Here is an 18,078-nt window from a genome sequence, read left to right as displayed (position 1 = left end):
CGAACCAATCACGTAATCGCCATAGCGAAGCACGTTATTGGTCATGTGACTAATAATGATGCGCAATTTGTACTTCCACATTATACCCGCATGGCCTGCATATGATAGAAATCTTCCTGCTACGCACCGTAGCTTTCCAACTGGAAACTAATTGAAATTTACAACAGGGTATAGTAATGCTTAAAATTTTCTATTATGCTTTTGCTTGGTTTTTAATAATGATCAAAGTAGAATTTTGATAGAAAGTATAAAACTCGGATGTAGTATTAAAATAAATAAAATTGCATGTATTTCCAAAACAATGTATTGGAATTGTTTAAATATGTTACTTGTTCTGTTTACGTACGCTGTTAGTGGATGATTTGCTACAAATGACTGGCTGCAAGTTGTCAAAAATGTCTAGAGTGGTTCCCTTTACTTCATAATGGTGGTAGCAGTTGGTAGTGGTTTACAGTCGTTGGTAGCAGTTGACACTGTTTACACGACCTAATTGTTAGCAATCAGGGTCTAAAAATGTTTGAAGAGTGGCGGAAAGACACTAAACTTAAGGTTTAAGAGAGAGAAACAATTGTTTCTGTCTACATTTTCCCAAGCTACTTATGTTTTTTTTAGATATGTTTGCAAATTAGCCAAAAGAAATAGGTCGCAGTTAACATCTTAGAAAGTGCTTATCAAATTTTGATTTGAATCTTTATGTTAAATATGACATTATCAGCATACTTTACTTTAACAGAAACAAGTTCAATGAAGAATCAGCAAATTTCGGCTCTGGGATTTTTAGGATCCTAACGTTCGAGTCTCCATGGTTACACAAAGCCTGTATGGGCTTTCTGGCATTCTCTTTTACAGCTTAACATGGTTATGGTTATTAGGTAAGTCTCTGATTCAGCATCAACCATTTAAAAGTTTGGACATGTCACACCTATTTATCACATGCACGAAGTAGGGGGGAAGGTGAGGGAAGTTGAGCCACGTTTTCTATTTTTTAAGTTAATTTTTAAACTATCGAAACTATTCTTGCAAAAATTCGAGATTAATGTACCCCACAATGTTTAGCAGCAGTGCGTCAAAGAAAAAACCTCTAAAATAATGCTTTTGGTTTTTACATTGATTTTAGTAGAGGTCTTCCCCTGGCTCTACCTGTCCCACACTTGGGGCAGGTAGAGCCATTCAATAATTTGTTATGGGGCAGGTCGAGCCACTCACATAAATGTAACCAAACAGCTGCAAACTTTAAATGATCCTGGAGAAGAACCTTATGCTGTCAATACAACAAGGTTGCTTATTACGAACATATTATTTTGGTAAATATTCTTAAAATATTGATAAAAAAACTATTGTTACATGATTAAAATATAATTTGTGTGTTAGAACTAGACTAAAATATTGCTATATAATCACTTAACAAATGTTTGTTCGGAACTTTGCAATCAATCATTTATTGAACATTGAAGCCACTAATATCTACTGAAAACAACCTTGCTCACTAGTGGACTGGTTCCACCAACTCTAATAAGATTACCCAAGTCCTTAACAATATTCTTTATTCCAACGTTCTCATCCATGTCCTGTTTCTCAGGGTAGATAAAAAGGCCGCAGTACCACTAGCTTTACGCATAAAGTTTATTTTGTGCAGGTTGTTTTTTGCAGCAATATTAGCTCGACATAGTAGGTTTGAGTTTTTCTCTGGGTGGCATATTTCACTAGTACATGACTGTTTATAGTTAGTTTTTCCTTTTTCAGGTGAGTAGCTATATCATGAACTGGCTCGTCATCCATGCTGTCACTGTCTGTATCCAACACCTTTTGTGCTAGTTCTTCTTCTGATGTGGATTCATGCCTTTGTTCTGTGATCTTGCCTTCGATAGAATTTTGTCTCTTCCTAATTTTCTTTTTATCTGAACCCCTCTTCTAGTCAGTTTTTTCTGGCGTGTCAGTCAGTATTGCAGACCTCGTCTTTTTTTCTTTTACATCTAGATCGATTTCCGAGTCCTGCTGTAGGCAGAGGCATAATTTGCTGGGGTATGACTTTTCTCTTAGAAGCTAAAGCCTGAATATGAGTGTACTCTTGAGCGGAAGTAGTTTGTAGCAGAGGTTGCAGGATGTTCTTCATCATTTGCAGTAGCAAGAGTTGCAGGCTGTATATCTTCATCAATAACAGAGTTTGGAAGTGGTCAGTCTGTCACATTGGCTGCCATGAACTCGTGATCACCAAATATTTGAGTATTTAAAGAAAAGATGCCTGCACATAAAAACCCTGATAAAATATTAGCTGGAGTCATACTCAAGTTGAATGCAGTAGCAGCCAATCGACCTATGTCATAGATTGATACAGGTCTAGCAGGATTACAGCACATAAAGTTGTCACAAGCCTTATTGCAATAGGATTTCAGAAGACCAAAGACTGCTCGATCAAGAGGTTGAAATGTGTGAGAGGTATGTGGACCTAGAGTGAGAAGCTTGATACTTGATCGTTTGCATAGCTCAGCTACTTCTAATGACACATGGGAATGACGGCTATCCAAAATCAGCAGAACTGGATTATCTGGTGAACAATGAGAGTGTTTGATAAAAAATGGCATGTAATCAGCTACAAATATCTCTGATGTCATGTAGCCTGACTTAGAAGCTACTCGTTTTGCACCTGGCAAAGTGCCATTCACGAAAACCTTTCTCATAAAGACATTCCGAAATATGAAGAAAGGTGGTATGTAATTTCCACCTGCACTTATTGCTCAGCGCAAAGTAAAAAGTTCGCCACGCTCATGGGATGCAACGGCTCCAACCTGTTTTTTACCCTTAGAGCTAATCACTTCGGCAAGCACCTGGGGAGTTGTAATGCCCACTTCATCTAGATTATGTATCTCCCAATTGGCTTTGGGGCAGGTTGAGCCTGGCTCAACCTGCCTCCAAACCAATTGGCTCAACTTGCCCCTTATGCTCATATTGAATTCAAATGCCAAAATAAATAAATATTCTTGGAAGTTGATGGTAATTTAAGAAGGAATTAACATAAACATGCCACTTCTAAATATATGTTAATGAGAAGATTGTAAACAAAAATGGGAAGAAAATACAGTTGGTTGGTTATGGTAGACGAGATTTACTTTTTAGGGTGTTTTCCACTATTTTAGAAATATTTCATTTGCCATACATCTGATGCAATTTCCAATGGTTTTAAAATGGCTGACATTGAGTGTTGACCTTCTGAAAAAGAACACAACTCTTAATGTTTAATGGTTTTCAAAAAATCACTATGGCTCAACCTGTCTTCTGGCTCAACCTACCCCACTCTCCCTATATATTTTATTGTACCTGTATATCACTGCATAGTTCATAACATGTCAAGTGCTGTTTCAGGTTTTGCAGCATCATTGGTCGGCGCATCAACAGAGTCTTGTACTGCTTGTAGGCCTGGTTCATTTGCTAATGGTTGTAAGTTTTATTTTCTTATTCGACTTGTCAGCTTCCAGAAGATAAAAAGTTTAAAATTGAATATCTGCTGCCATTTTGTTTATATCATATATATATATCATATCGCTTGTAATCCTGTTTTAATTTACTCTTTATAGTTGTACTAATAAGTCTCTAATTTAAGTTTTCATATTACTATTTCTCTGACGTACTCAAACAATTTTGTTATTGTTTTGACATGTGATGTTATCACGTGAATTGAAAGGCCAATAAAAGGCTCGATATAAAACGTCTCGTAGCACTAGTTTATGACAAGCACTTCGAGGTTTTACCGAAAAGCCCGTATCAAATGTAGATGCTCGCTACTTTACAGTTTTGTTTCGGCTTGGTCTAATCGTCTAGTCGTAATCTGATCATGTGACCCATACTTCCTGTCAAACAGCGTGAATAATTTCTGCAGCATTTTTCAACTATCGCATGGGACTAACAGGTTCCTCATGTTTGTCAGAGGATGATATGCACTCCTTCGAGTTAAGGTTAGAAAATTAAACGAATTTTTACGATGGGTTTTGAGATATCCGTGCTCAAAGTGACAGCATTACAATGATGATGAATTACATGCGTGAGGACAATAGACATGGTTTTATGGAATTCGGGAAGTATATTTGCAAAAATATTTCGGCAAATGAGGTTGCATGAAAGAATAAACAGAAGCCATCTTGTTCAGCTGTGTCCCATTTGAGCCATTTTGGAAAGGGATTCTAATCTACGGCGTTTTTGTGATGGTTGCGGTTAACTGTTCGTTTTTTGAGCTTTTAAGAGCTTGTAATCACATTTCCACATATTTTGCACCTACAACACAGCAGAGTAAGACATGGTGAATCTCTTGATACCAAATAACTGTAATGTGAATTTTGTTGCAAGTAAACCTTTAAGTTGGACTATGATCTATCCATTTGCTACAATTGTGAACAATTCTCGCTGTATACATATAATCACTAAGCATAATGGGAGGTTATTGTATTTCTATATTGTTGGTTTCTGCTGTCTCTGCAACCAGAGATTGTTGTGGTATCTAGAACAAATGTTTACATATCCAATTCCTTTTAGTGTGTGGTTATGCATATGCAGCTGGTACGTCTCTCCTAGACAGCTTCTATCGGTTATTATTATTAATATATGCATCATAATATGTTACCTTCAGCTGCAACAGCTGTCACTTTTATATGTACCACTAATGTTACTGACATCTGTCACCTAATCATATGCCACTGACATCTATCTTTTATACATATGCCAGTTATGTTACTGACAGCTACCGTTTACACTTGTACTACCTATGTTACAAGCAATTGTCACTGATACATGTGCCACGTATGTTACTGACAGCTGTCACTTACATTCCGGTCGCTTCTGTTACTGACAACTATCATTTAGGCACGTGTCGTTTGTGTTACTGACAAATGTCACTTATACTTGTTTCACTCAAATTACTGACATATGTCACTTACACATGTGCCACTCATGTTGCTGACAGCTGTCACTTATACATATATTATTTATGTTACTGACATCTCCCACTAATAATTGTGACCCTTATGTTACTGACAGCTGTCACCTATAGTGGCATCGCTTGTCTTACTGACATCTGTCATCCTTAGTTGTGTAACTTATGTTACTGGCAGCTGTCACCTATAGTTGTGTCACTTATGTTACTGACAGCTGCCATTTATACATGTTTCAGTTATGTTACTCACATCTGTCACTTACAAATGTGTCACTTATGTTACTGACAGCCGTTACTTATACATATGTTATTTGTTTTACAGACATCTGCCATTAAGAATTGTCACTTATGTTACTGACATCTGCTACTTATAATTGGGTCACTTATGTTACTGACAGCTGTCACCTATAATTGTGTCATATAATTGTGTCACTTACTGATGTTACTGACAGCTGTCACTTACAGTTGCGTTACTTGTCTTACTGACAGCTGTCACTTATAGTTGTGTCACTTCTCTTACAGACATCTATCACCTATAGTTGTGTAACTTATGTTATTGACAACTGTCAGTTATAGTTATGTCACTTGTGTTACTGACGGCTGTCACCTCTACATGTACCATTTATGCTACTGACAGCGGTGCCAGAGTGCCGGCTTTGCCAAGAGTCAAATCACACCCAAGATGGAGAATGTCTAGAAAATTTTTGTACTAATTGCTCAGCAGGCAGCTTCCAAAACTCATCAAGGTCTTCGGAATGTAACCCCTGCTCAAAGGGTTACTACTGCTCGTGAGTATCAGCTCTCGTCTCTTTTCTATGTATGTTGAAGTCTGCAACTGATGTATAAAAACCTGCTCTCCTGTTGTAGAATGACTTCAGGTTGAATAGTAGCAGTATTACTTAAACTATATGCTCTCTGCACTTTGAGAATCTAATGGCGCAAGAGCAAATAACTCTGTTGTACTTTCTTTCCAACTAATATAACATATCGGTCATCTATTTTAACAATTGGTCTATTCTATCGACTAGTTCACTGGCAGTACCGTAACACGCGAGAGATCATCATGTGTAATAAGTATGTGCCTAATTATTCTTAGATGTGGAAAGGCGGTGCAGTGGTAGCACACTTATCTTTGAATCAAAATATTCAGGTTCAATTACCATCCGGTGCAATCCTTTTTCCTAACACTCTGAGCGTGTTTTTGAACGAACACGACTCTTATTATAGTAAATATTTTATGATATACTCTATCTCTAGCCTAAAGCCAACATCAGATTATCCTTCAATGTCATCTAAAAGCATAACTACAAATAACAAAAGACAAGAATTGGCCTATCATGTGTATTATTGGATCTGTTACTAAACTGTAAAAAATTATATTTCTACTTTCCTGTTTACTATCTAGGTACCTCAGCCGTGCTATAGCCAAATTGCAGCACCTGTACTATTTGTAGAGCTTAGCAAACTGCTTGTTTCTAAGTTCAGTCAAGTATGCACTCCAGCTCAAATGCTATAACAAGAAATCCATGTATGACATACAAAGCCGTTGTGATAATCAAACATCACAACAAGCACTGATTATTTGACTAGCAAAGAAAAGATATTAACAGCGTCTTATCTTTGTCGTAGGTATGTAAGCAATGTAGGTCGAATAGATCATGGGTGTTCAGTTACCTGCGCATCTGTGAAGTGTGAGTCAGCACTGGTTGCATCACGTGTCATGCGCTTTTATCATACAGTCTTTATGAGCTCACTTAGCCTGTGTTTCCATAAGTGGACCAGTATTGTTCAAATGTACTGAAGTAATTCAGTTCAGTTGCTTGGTCTCAGCCTAACACTAATTTTTCTGGTAATTGATGCTACGTGTAAGAGAAATGAGTGAAGAGCTTTTCCCCATTCCTATGTGTTCCGATAACAAGGCAGGTGGTTTTTTATTGGTATAACAGTGACACTTTCGAAAGGTTGTGCTAGCACTACTTTCTAATAATACATATATAGAAAGCTCACCATCAAGTGTGCTTTCTCGATGGTGAGCTTTCTATGAAAAAAGTGAGCTTTCTAGCACAAAAATGTGAGCGTTCTATTGAAAAAGCGAGCTTTCTATTGAAGAAACTCACTTTTTATCAAAAGAGCGAGCTTTCTCGATCTTTCAGCCTGCTTGTTTCAATCAAAGAGAAAGTAAACCACAGAGTGCACTTTTTGCCTCCACAATAATTCATCTGCAATTCAAATGTTTCAAAACAAATTGAATGATCCAAGCTATTTTGCTACATTATTTAATTTGTACTAAGTAACATAGCATATTTTTCCTAAATTTCCATTAAAGAAAACTGACGGGGTGAATTCTAATCTAAGGTTTTGTTGGTATTTGATACTGTAATGAGATGTTGTCGAGAATTCATCATGGCACCAAGAGCTCCGGCGTTAATATTTGAAATACAAATACTATATACATTGCAAGAGTTAAGGAGGATATTTGTTTGCATCACTTGAGCATTGATTGCACAAGATGGATTCACAAAATGTTATAAGTTATGCTAGTCAATATGTGCTTCTGTGTTTTTCAGATTGTGAAAGAACAAAATCATATGTATTATAAGGTTGGCAACTATTTAACCAAACTTGACTGAATGCGTTAATAAAACATGATTTCTACCTTTTTTATAGACCACTCAAAGTTATGAATAATTGTGTTTGTGTTATCAACAATAGTAATAAAAAAGGTGAACAACATTAAAAAATTAGGCAAACTAACTGTACATGGAGTAGATTTAGTCAAGGGTGCAACATACACAGTTCTCCCTCAGCATCCTGATGAGGCAGGTTGGTAAAAGTTATACTATGACAATCCTTTACAAGTTGCTGACTGGCAAAGTACTACCTAACAGATGCTGACTTCTCTGTTGATGTCAAGTCTCATCTTAGCGCGCCAATGAGACTAAGTAATAATGAACCACTGAATAAAATTCTATTCACCTCATTGGTTTGTCTAAACTTTTGTTGGTGGACATCCTGTCTGCCTACATTCTACAATATTCCTATTCTTGCAAATATTATACTGCCATGGTAAATCAGGAAATTCTATCATTGTGTGGTGGATGCCGGGCCATGACTTTCTGTTAATGTATTATTCTTATAACTGCTCGTATATATTTTGAATGTTGTGTTTGTTTCTTTTATTGTGTATCATATCGCTAATAATTTGTTAGTTTAATATAACCATGGCAACGTGTTAGCGACTCTATTTATTCTTACTTTTATACGATTTCCTACTCGGTTCCATCATCCGGAACGGGTAAAATGCATGTATATATAGCGAGTGCTCTCGATAGGAGTGCAGAGCAGTAGTCGCAGCTCCACGACTAATGGAATTTCCTTCGGTAATAAAAACGAAAGTAAAATCACACCTATTCCTCTTACATTTACGCAACAGTTATCACATGCTTGCCTGAGTAAAAGCCAATAAAATCTTTTACAATTGTATAAAACAATGCATTTCTATATCTGTAGCTTTCGTTAGCTGATTTGTCGTACAATGTTACTCTCCTTATGTTCACCTCTCTTTACACTGAGTTCTCTTTGTGTCTAACTATAGAGACTGAGTTTTATCTGTTTGCAGGTCAGAGGGATGTCGAGAGTGTCTTCCGTGCCCTAAAGGTAAGCGACTTGTTTATTTTATCTCTTCTTTTTTCTCACTATTCCTTTTTACTTTTATTTCCTTTTCTCCTCTCGTTCTTAGTCTCTTCTCTAACTTATTATAGTCCCTCTAAACATTATTTTTAATTTTACCCTTTATACGTCACCCAGAATATTTACCGTACTTACATGTACCAATGTGTGATGTTTACCTAAATAAGATTAACTGGCTACAATTCTCTGGGCCAACTATTGTTTACTCAGTCACATTTGTGACACTTAAGGATGCTGACCTAGTTTTGTGACTTAGTAGATGCTGACCTAGTTTTGAAAAGCTGCTATACATTTTATTGGTGTTTAGGAATTTGAAGGACACAGTCCCAATGCTGCTATCCTCTCTCTTTGACCTCTTGAACAGGTTTTAGAGTTAGTGTGAAGATATTGGGCTGAAAAGAAGTTATTTGACCTATGAAGTGGTTGGATATCACTAGATGTTTTAGGTAGTTTAATTAGGTAAGAAAATCATCATAATTTGACAAAAAAAATTTTTTTATTTAAATGTTTATGCCATATCTTACTGCAGGTATGTACCAACCACTTACCGGAGCCACTTCCTGTCACTTTTGCCCTCCTGGAACTGAATCCCTGTAAGTCTCATTCAGATTTGTAAATACTATGCAGTCATGCCTATTATACCTCCTATGTTTATTTGCTTTTGTTACTTGTTCGCGTGATGTTGTTTCCATCATGCTAACTTTTTTCCACATTGTTGTGGACTTCAGTGATCTGCACAACTTTTAATGTTATTATTTTTATTACTCTTTTTGTTATGATTTCCTAAAACTAACGGACTTGTAAAACCACTCTTGCGATAGAACGACTAAAAAGTATTTTTGAAACTGCAAACAGAAATGAAATTGCTCCCTTTTGTAAACCCGATAAGAGGAACACTGCCGGAGAGGATAACTCTCATTTGATAAAACATGCTTTTCAATTAACAAGATTCTAAGATTAGCTCATTGCAAATTATCACATGGCCCTCTGTATCTAAACAGGCATGAAGGAGCTTCAACCTGCACAGCATGTCCCCCAGGATACTATAAGAACACAACTGATCGGTATGCATGCAGCTTGTGTCCTCGGGGTAAGTCTACACCGATTAGCTTGTGTGAATGTTATCCGCTCATGTTGTACATTGCTATTGAGCAGACAACTTTTTGTAGGTATGACAAATGAATTTGTGCATCACATAAAACAGATGTTTGCCATATTGATATGCAAGCAACAGACATTAGCATTAAGTTGTTGCTTCATAATTTCAATATGGCTGTGGAATTTCTTTTTCTTAGAAAATGCATCTTTCGCTGTGCTAACAAGAGAGATGTGGGTTTGTCATACATCCTTTATCTTTAATATCAACTCATCAAAATATTTCGACAAATTATGCAAAACACGTGACTTACATTAACATAGTGAAACACAATTGATGGGTTCTTTTAGTATGCCACTGGTGAGTATTAAACTGTATCAACTATTTAGTGATCAGATGTTTTGCCGTATATGGGAGTTTGTTAAGTAATTGATGAAGATTACTTGAGTGATAGTTTGTTGCAAGTATTCCAGAATACACTAGTATATTATATAGAGGTGAGTGTGTTGTTTACAATTGCTACTAACTCTCTGAGAGGCAGCCTTAATTATTTTTATACATTCCCTTGAATATGAATAGTATTGTTACAGGACACTATGCAAGTGGGGAACGCTCAGTAAACTGCGCGGCTTGTCCTCTCAGCAGCTATTGCAAGTATGATTTCAGTTTACATATATATTATCTTATCAATATATTTACCAGAGTATTTCTATATTTCTATATTTCATAATTTGTATGGAATGCAAGTTTTTATATTCATATAACTCTAGAGCTTTGAGTTTTGGACATTAGACAGGAACTGTTCATAAGGGTGTAAACTTTTTCAAGTGTCAGTTAGTGACAATTATTGCAGGTGCTTCAATTCTGTTATCAATTACTTTTAGGTGTTGACATGATGGGTTATAGTTCATCTCTTGTTTCAGCTTTTTAGTAAATCATATGTGTGGTGGGAAAGCGGTTAGATTATCTTATTTTTATATTTTGTTTTGTCTATCTCACTTAGATTTTGATTTATGTAAAAATGATTGAATTATGTCTCCAAGTGGTTGAATAATGTCTACAAGTGGTTGAATTATGTCTACAAGTGGTTGAATTATGTCTACAAGTGGTTGAATTGTGTCTACAAGTGATTGAATTGTGTCTACAAGTGGTTGAATTATGTCTACAAGTGGTTGAATTATGTCTACAAGTGGTTGAATTATGTCTATAAGTGGTTGAATTATGTCTGCAAGTGGTTGAATTATGTCTAAAAGTGATTGAATTGTGTCTCCAAGTGGTTGAATTATGTCTACAAGTGGTTGAATTATGTCTACAAGTGATTGAATTGTGTCTCCAAGTGGTTGAATTATGTCTACAAGTGGTTGAATTATGTCTACAAGTGGTTGAATTATGTCTACAAGTGGTTGAATTATGTCTACAAGTGGTTGAATTGTGTCTCCAAGTGGTTGAATTATGTCTCCAAGTGATTGAATTGTGTCTCCAAGTGGTTGAATTATGTCTACAAGTGATTGAATTATGTCTCCAAGTGGTTGAATAATGTCTACAAGTGGTTGAATTATGTCTACAAGTGGTTGAATTATGTCTACAAGTGGTTGAATTATGTCTACAAGTGGTTGAATTATGTCTACAAGTGGTTGAATTATGTCTACAAGTGGTTGAATTATGTCTACAAGTGGTTGAATTATGTCTACAAGTGATTGAATTGTGTCTCCAAGTGATTGAATTATGTCTAAAAGTGGTTGAATTATGTCTACAAGTGGTTGAGTTATGTCTAAAAGTGGTTGAATTGTGTCTCCAAGTGGTTGAATTGTGTCTACAAGTGGTTGAATTATGTCTACAAGTGGTTGAATTATGTCTACAAGTGGTTAATTATGTCTACAAGTGGTTGAATTATGTCTACAAGTGGTTGAATTATGTCTACAAGTGGTTGAATTATGTCTACAAGTGGTTGAATTATGTCTACAAGAGATTGAATAATGTCTCCAAGGGGTTGAATAATGTCTATAAGTGGTTAAATTATGTCTCCAAGTGGTTGAATTATGTCTCCAAGTGGTTGAATAATGTCTACAAGGGATTGAATTGTGTCTACAAGTGGTTGAATTATGTCTACAAGTGATTGAATTGTGTCTACAAGTGGTTGAATTGTGTCTACAAGTGGTTGAATTATGTCTACAAGTGATTGAATTTTGAAGATAAATAAGTTTTCTGATGTCTGGTCAACCAGTTCTTTAAAGGTTGACTTGCAACAAAATTCACATTGCAGTTATTTGGTATTAAAAGATTCACCATGTCTTACTCGGCTGTGTTGTAGGTGCAAAAGATGTAAAAATGGGATTACAAGCTTTTAAAGCTCAAAAACGAACAGTTAATCGCAGCCATCACAAAAACGCCGTAGTTTGGAATCTCTTTATTTCGACGACGTACTCAAACATTATAGTTAGTGTTTTGACACGTGATGATATCACGTGAAATTAAAGGCCAATAAAAGGCTCAATATAAAACGTCTCATAGCACTAGTTTATGGCAAACACTTAGGGTTCTACCGAAAAGCCCGTATCAAATATAGATGCTCACTACTTTACAGTTTCGTTTCAGCTTGGTTTAATCATCTAGTCATAATCTGATCGTCTGACCCATATTTTCTGCCAGATAATGCGAATAATTTCGGCAGTATTTTTTGACCATCACAGGTGACTAACAGGCTCGTCATGTTCATTAGAGGATGATATGCACTCCTTCGAGCTAAGGTTAAAAAATTTAACGAATTTTTACGGTAGGTTTTGAGATATCAGTGCTCAAAGTGACAGCATTACAATGATGCTGAAATAGACGCGTAAGGACAATAGACATAGTTTTATTGAATGCGTGAAGCATATTTGTAAAAATATTTCGACGAATGAGGTTGCATGAAAGTGTAAACAGAAACCATCTACCACAGCTACGTCGCATTTGAGCCGTTTTGGAAAGGGATTCTAATCTACGGCAGTTTCGTGATGGCGGCGATTAACTGTTCATTTTTCAGCTTGTAATCACATTTTCACATATTTTGCACCTTCAACACAGCAGAGTAAGATACCAAATAACTTTTGATACTAAATACTTGTAATGTAAATTTTGCTGCAAGTCAACTTTTAAATAGTTGACTGGAGATTTCATGGTGTTCATTTTACTATTGACCGCCATCATTACACTCATGTCCCTGTGTTAGTTTATTAGCCTTTTCCTTTGAGTTTCAGTACATTTTTTCAATATTTCCCCAAGTAAGATTCTCATTATAATGTTGTTTTTAGAGCTCATGTAATTTTATTCAAGCATAGTAATAACATCTCATATGATTGGAAAATGATTAAATGTCAACATGGTGTAAAAATTATCATTTTGCTGCATCAGCTGATAATAAGTTAAAAGTAATGATAATATAGAATTGTGTTTCTGGCGCACTTACTCAGTTTGTTCAGTGTTAAAGCACACACAGACTCGTGGTTTATATGCATATCTGATTTGTAGCGATGAAGGCTGTACAAACTGTACTAGCTGTGACTATGGCATGTTTACTCCTAAAACTGGCTCTCTAGACTGCAGCTGTTGCGGCCCAGGTAAGTATCTCTTACAAGTTTGCCGACTCTACTTTCAGGTTCCGTGCCTTGATTAGCCTTGCTATTGCGCACAGGGCCCTCATCATCACCTTCCCTGGAATGACATTTTTTTTCTATTTCTCTTGTCCTTTTACACTGTGAGAAACACTCTTCATATTATTTTTTGTGGTTATATTATAGATGAAAACAAACAAACAAACAAAAGTCTTATACTGAGACTTCTCAGATTTGCATCATATGGGCAGCCGCTAGCTACATGCTATGCATTTTTTTCTGACTTTTTTGAATAAAAATTTACACTAAAAACGTTGTAGATGTAGCAATTATATCACAGCTTCCTAAGATTGCCAAGCACCCCAGGTAGTTTTGTGCGCTTACTAAATTTGTAAAAGCATTCTTCCATGTGGCTAGCAAGAACTGGTTTGGTGGTTAGAACATTCTTCTCCATGTAGATCAGAGTAGGAGTAGATAAATCCCATAAATGTAGTAACATATCTAGTGTAACTTTTTCATTGGTTTGTTTCGTGAAGTATTTGGTATGAGGATTGCAGTCTAATTTCTTTGGAAAATATTACTAATGAGTTACACTTCGTAAGAACAATGCTGTGCCTTCCGTGTCAATAAAATATTGCATTGTTCTTCAAGGCTCATACAAGAAGGATGATGAACCAACACTCTGCCACAGTTGTCCTTCTAAATATTACACTCTAGATTTCTGTCAGCAGGACTGTTCAATCTGTCCAAAGAACTACTATTGCCCTGTGAGTACTAAGTGTTTAAAACCTTTTGTGTTCATATTTCAAAATATCAGCATTAGGCTACAGTGGACACCTTTATAAGTTGATGCAGTACAGTAGACACCACTAAAACGTAAGCCTATTTTTTCGTAAATTGTACCGAACATAAAGACTGTGAAGTTTTTGCATCGTATTATAATACATTATTATAATATAAAGCGTCAATTTGGTGCAAGTTCTTAAATTAGAGAATGAGAATTCTGAAAAACGAGAGTCTCAAAGTTAGTCTTAAAAGCATCAACTTTTCTCCTGCCACCCTCTAGTCCATGTTTTTTTTGTTACAAATTGCAAAGTACTTGTAACATCCTACATTACGCCTCTTAAAGGTTGACTTGCAACAAAATTCACATTACAGTTATTTGGTATCAAAAGATTCACCATGTCTAACTCTGTTGTGTTGTAAATGCCAAATATGTGGAAATGTGATTACAAGCTCTTAAAAGCTCAAAAACGAAAAGCCGTCGTAGATTGGAATCTATTTATCTGACGTAGTCATTACAGTTTGGTTATTGTCTTGTCACGTGATGTTCTCACCTTAATTGAAAGGCCAATAAAAAGCTCAATATAAAACTTATCGTAGCACTAGTTTATGACAAACACTTCGGGTTTTACCGAAGACCCCGTATCAAATATAGATGCTCGCTACTTTACAGTTTTGTTTCGGCATTATTAAATCGTCAAGTCGTCATCTGATCGCATGACCCAATATTTCAAAAATAATTTTTGCAGCATTTTTCGATTATCACAGGTGACCAACAGGCTCGTCATGATTATCAGACAATGATATGTACTCTTTCGAGCTAAGGTTAAAAAGTTTAACGAATTTTTACGGTAAGTTATAAGATATCAGTGCTAAAAGTGACAGCATTACAATGACGATAAAACAGACGCGTAAGAACAATAGACATGGTTTTATTGAATACGTGAAGTATATTTGCGAAAATATTTCGACGGATAAGGTTGCATGAAACTGTAAACAGAAACCATCTACCACAACTACGTCACATTTGAGCCGTTTTGGAAAGAGAATCCAAACAACGGCGGTCTCGTGTGGCTGCGATTAACTGTTCGTTTTTTAGCTTTTAAGGACTTGTAATCACATTCCCATATATTTTGCACCTACAACACAACAGAGTAAGACATGGTGAACCTTTTGATACCAAATAACTGTAATGTGAATTTTGTTGCAAGTCAACCTTTAAGCTCGCTCAACTCTAAATACCTGCTGATGAACCGAAAAAAAAGTAAATGATGAAATGATTTATGAAAATGCGACTTTATTAGATATCAGTTTGTGTTTCTATTTTACGGCTTTAGGTCGCAGATCTCGATTAACCATGAGAAGTGCTGTTTCGCTGTATCTTGTAATAGAGTTAAACTTGGTTTCATGCTTAGAATTCTATGTTTTAGTGCCCGTACTGCATGTATGAGTGTCCAAGTAATGTCGTCTGCCCTCAGGGTTCTACCAATCCTAGGGAATGTCCATCGCTGCAAACTGCACATATTCACAACTCTACTGGCACCATTACCTGCTCTTGGTCAAATGAATTCTATGCCATCGTCATTAGTTCTACATTAGGTAGGCCTTTAGGTCTTAACTTTTGCCGGATTTTTCTTAAATGAAAAATCAAATGTCATTCATTGGCATTGTGGGTAATCTGTTACGATTACAGGTTTCCATTTATTGACAGCTTATTTGTTGACGATGTCATTTGTGACCTTGTCATACTATCGGTTTTACACAAATTTCAAATCTATAGACTCTAGAGTCAATTGATTATTCAATCTGCACTGCTGCCAGAACAGTTGCTGCCAGAACAGTAGGTTCTTCTCTGGCAGCAACCTTTTGTAGGGCTTGAGACATTCTCAGTTGATTTCCTGCATCAATTGTGCCTGTTTTACTTGCTAGGGCAGGAGGGAGCAATCAAAAATGAGAAATAAGTATTCATCATATAAATCTTAAAGACATTTACCTACAGGTTGTAAATCTGCCTTCTACATGAATGACATCTATCTGCCTTCTACATGCTGTATTTTATCATGATGGTACCAGTAATGGAGTGTTGCTTCTCAGAAATGTTGGTCTTTCGTTAAGTTAGTGATATATAATGTATATGGTGTATATAATATGTACATTATAATATATACATAATAATATATCTATAATAATATATAATGCATGTAATGTATTATATAATATTAGTAATTAATTATTAAGAATATATAACATATAATTTATTAATTACTTATATATTAATTTTACATATATAGTTTAATAATTAATTAGTTATTAGTATTATAAATCATAATTTAATAATTTATATAGATTTATATACGCTAGTCTGATTTAAAATAATTTGAAAATATAATTTACAACTATAATTAATATATAATTATATATTAATTATATAATATATATTAATATTATATAATGAATAAAATAGCAACCAGCTTGGTAATCAATCATCAATAGCAGCAGTTATCAACTCTTGGCCTCAATGCTCATCGCAAATCATTTACTGTATTCCCAAAGGTACGTTGGCAAATATTTTTTGTGTTGCAAAATTTAATAAAAAGTTTCCATAATTTGTTACAATGAAACTATCGATGACAATGCCTTACCATAGCTTACAATTATTACATCAGCATTAGCTTTGATCAACAGCTTTCTAGATATCTATGGTCAGTTACAGATACACACCAATATTAATCACAGAAATGTCTGAGTTTGGAAACCACAAACCTTACCAATGAAATCGCAGACATACAAAGGAAACGTTACAGAGACGCACACAATAATCTATCAGCATTGTCATGTGTAGACAACTCGGATAGGTCACAAATGCCTGCTGGCATTGTGTTAACTTACTCTAAATATTATCAACCAGTTAGAGTTTTAAATTAAAATTTTTAAAATTAAAACTTCAAAATTAAAAAGTTCTTTGCAACAGCAGGTTAAATTAGGTTTGAATAAAACCTAATATAATGTTATTATATTAATTATTATTAATATATTCATAATATATCAATATTATCTAATATTAATAGTAGGCTTAATTAGGTTTGAATGAAACCTAACATAATCTTTATATAGTGAAGTAAAATTTGTGCTGTAACTGACCTTTTTATCTCAAGCCTAGGTGGAGTTATCTGCTATTGAAAAGAAATCACACCACTGTATATTACCTCTGTTTGAGCAGGCAAAGATTTTACAGGTATTTTCAGTCATATTTTGATTTAGTATTTCTTTGGCAGGTTTTGGTTTTTTAATATTGGTCCTTGCATGCACTATCTGGAGAAGATTACTGGTCAACCAGCCAAGACCAGAAGCTAGCGATGATCAAGACGAATCACTGATAACAACTACACCTGTGTACACTGGTTTATAGCTCATTCAGTTTACTAGATTGGCTAATCAAGCTCAAGCATATTATACAGTATGTAAACTTTCTGTATATAACCCATGTTAGCTGTTATCTGCCCTCTTTATTGTGTATTTCTATGCGCACGCATTGAGGTAGTTGATATGCCCTCTGATTTAATCATCTGAAATCGACCTGATCGACAATGAACAAGCTTAGCTATTAGTTGCCATTTTTGTAGCCATTTTTTGTTATTGTTTCCCTTGCTCAACTTACTGCAGTTATATTTAAAAAAAAGATCATATGTCTGCTTATATTTTTGTATGTTAGAGATTTTATGATGTCAATGTTTTGATTTGCTTGTAATTGTATTATTTTATATGGTGAAGTATATAGTTTTTTAAGCGAATGCAGATGATGCCATAATTGAATATACAGTTTAACATTACATAAAGCATAAACATACAATTTACTCCCTAGTAATAGTTCGATTTTTGAGGCAGATATCATATATTTTTAGATTCCTAAATAGTAACTTTTTGTATTTATTTTCTATTTAATACATTTTACATCAAATCTGACAAATAATTCATGCATGCTATAAAAGACCTTGTGG

General features: G+C 35.2%; 1 protein-coding gene across 2 annotated transcripts; it reads left to right on the top strand.

Annotated features, from left to right (window-relative positions):
• Nucleotides 1-87: 87 nt before the first annotated feature.
• On the top strand, nucleotides 88-18,038 carry LOC137391447 (signal peptide, CUB and EGF-like domain-containing protein 2). 2 transcript variants are annotated; one of them, XM_068077927.1, is made up of 12 exons: nucleotides 88-168; nucleotides 734-872; nucleotides 3,361-3,435; nucleotides 5,559-5,709; nucleotides 8,541-8,578; nucleotides 9,141-9,204; nucleotides 9,613-9,701; nucleotides 10,298-10,361; nucleotides 13,215-13,303; nucleotides 13,949-14,064; nucleotides 15,511-15,679; nucleotides 17,356-18,038. In XM_068077927.1, the coding sequence occupies exons 2-12, from the start codon at nucleotides 803-805 to the stop codon at nucleotides 17,487-17,489; spliced, it is 1,059 nt and encodes a 352-aa protein (XP_067934028.1). In that variant the 5' UTR covers nucleotides 88-168; nucleotides 734-802; the 3' UTR covers nucleotides 17,490-18,038. The 2 variants fall into 2 exon arrangements, with proteins under 2 accessions (XP_067934028.1, XP_067934030.1); XM_068077929.1 differs by lacking the exon at nucleotides 15,511-15,679 and having other exon boundaries at nucleotides 17,356-17,500.
• The last annotated feature ends 40 nt before the right edge of the window (nucleotides 18,039-18,078 follow it).

Source organism: Watersipora subatra, chromosome 3 (genome assembly GCF_963576615.1).
Source record: "Watersipora subatra chromosome 3, tzWatSuba1.1, whole genome shotgun sequence".
Taxonomy (NCBI): Eukaryota; Metazoa; Bryozoa; class Gymnolaemata; order Cheilostomatida; family Watersiporidae; genus Watersipora; species Watersipora subatra.
The sequence above is the reverse complement of the archived record's forward strand: the minus strand, read 5'-3'. Positions and strand labels throughout refer to the sequence as shown.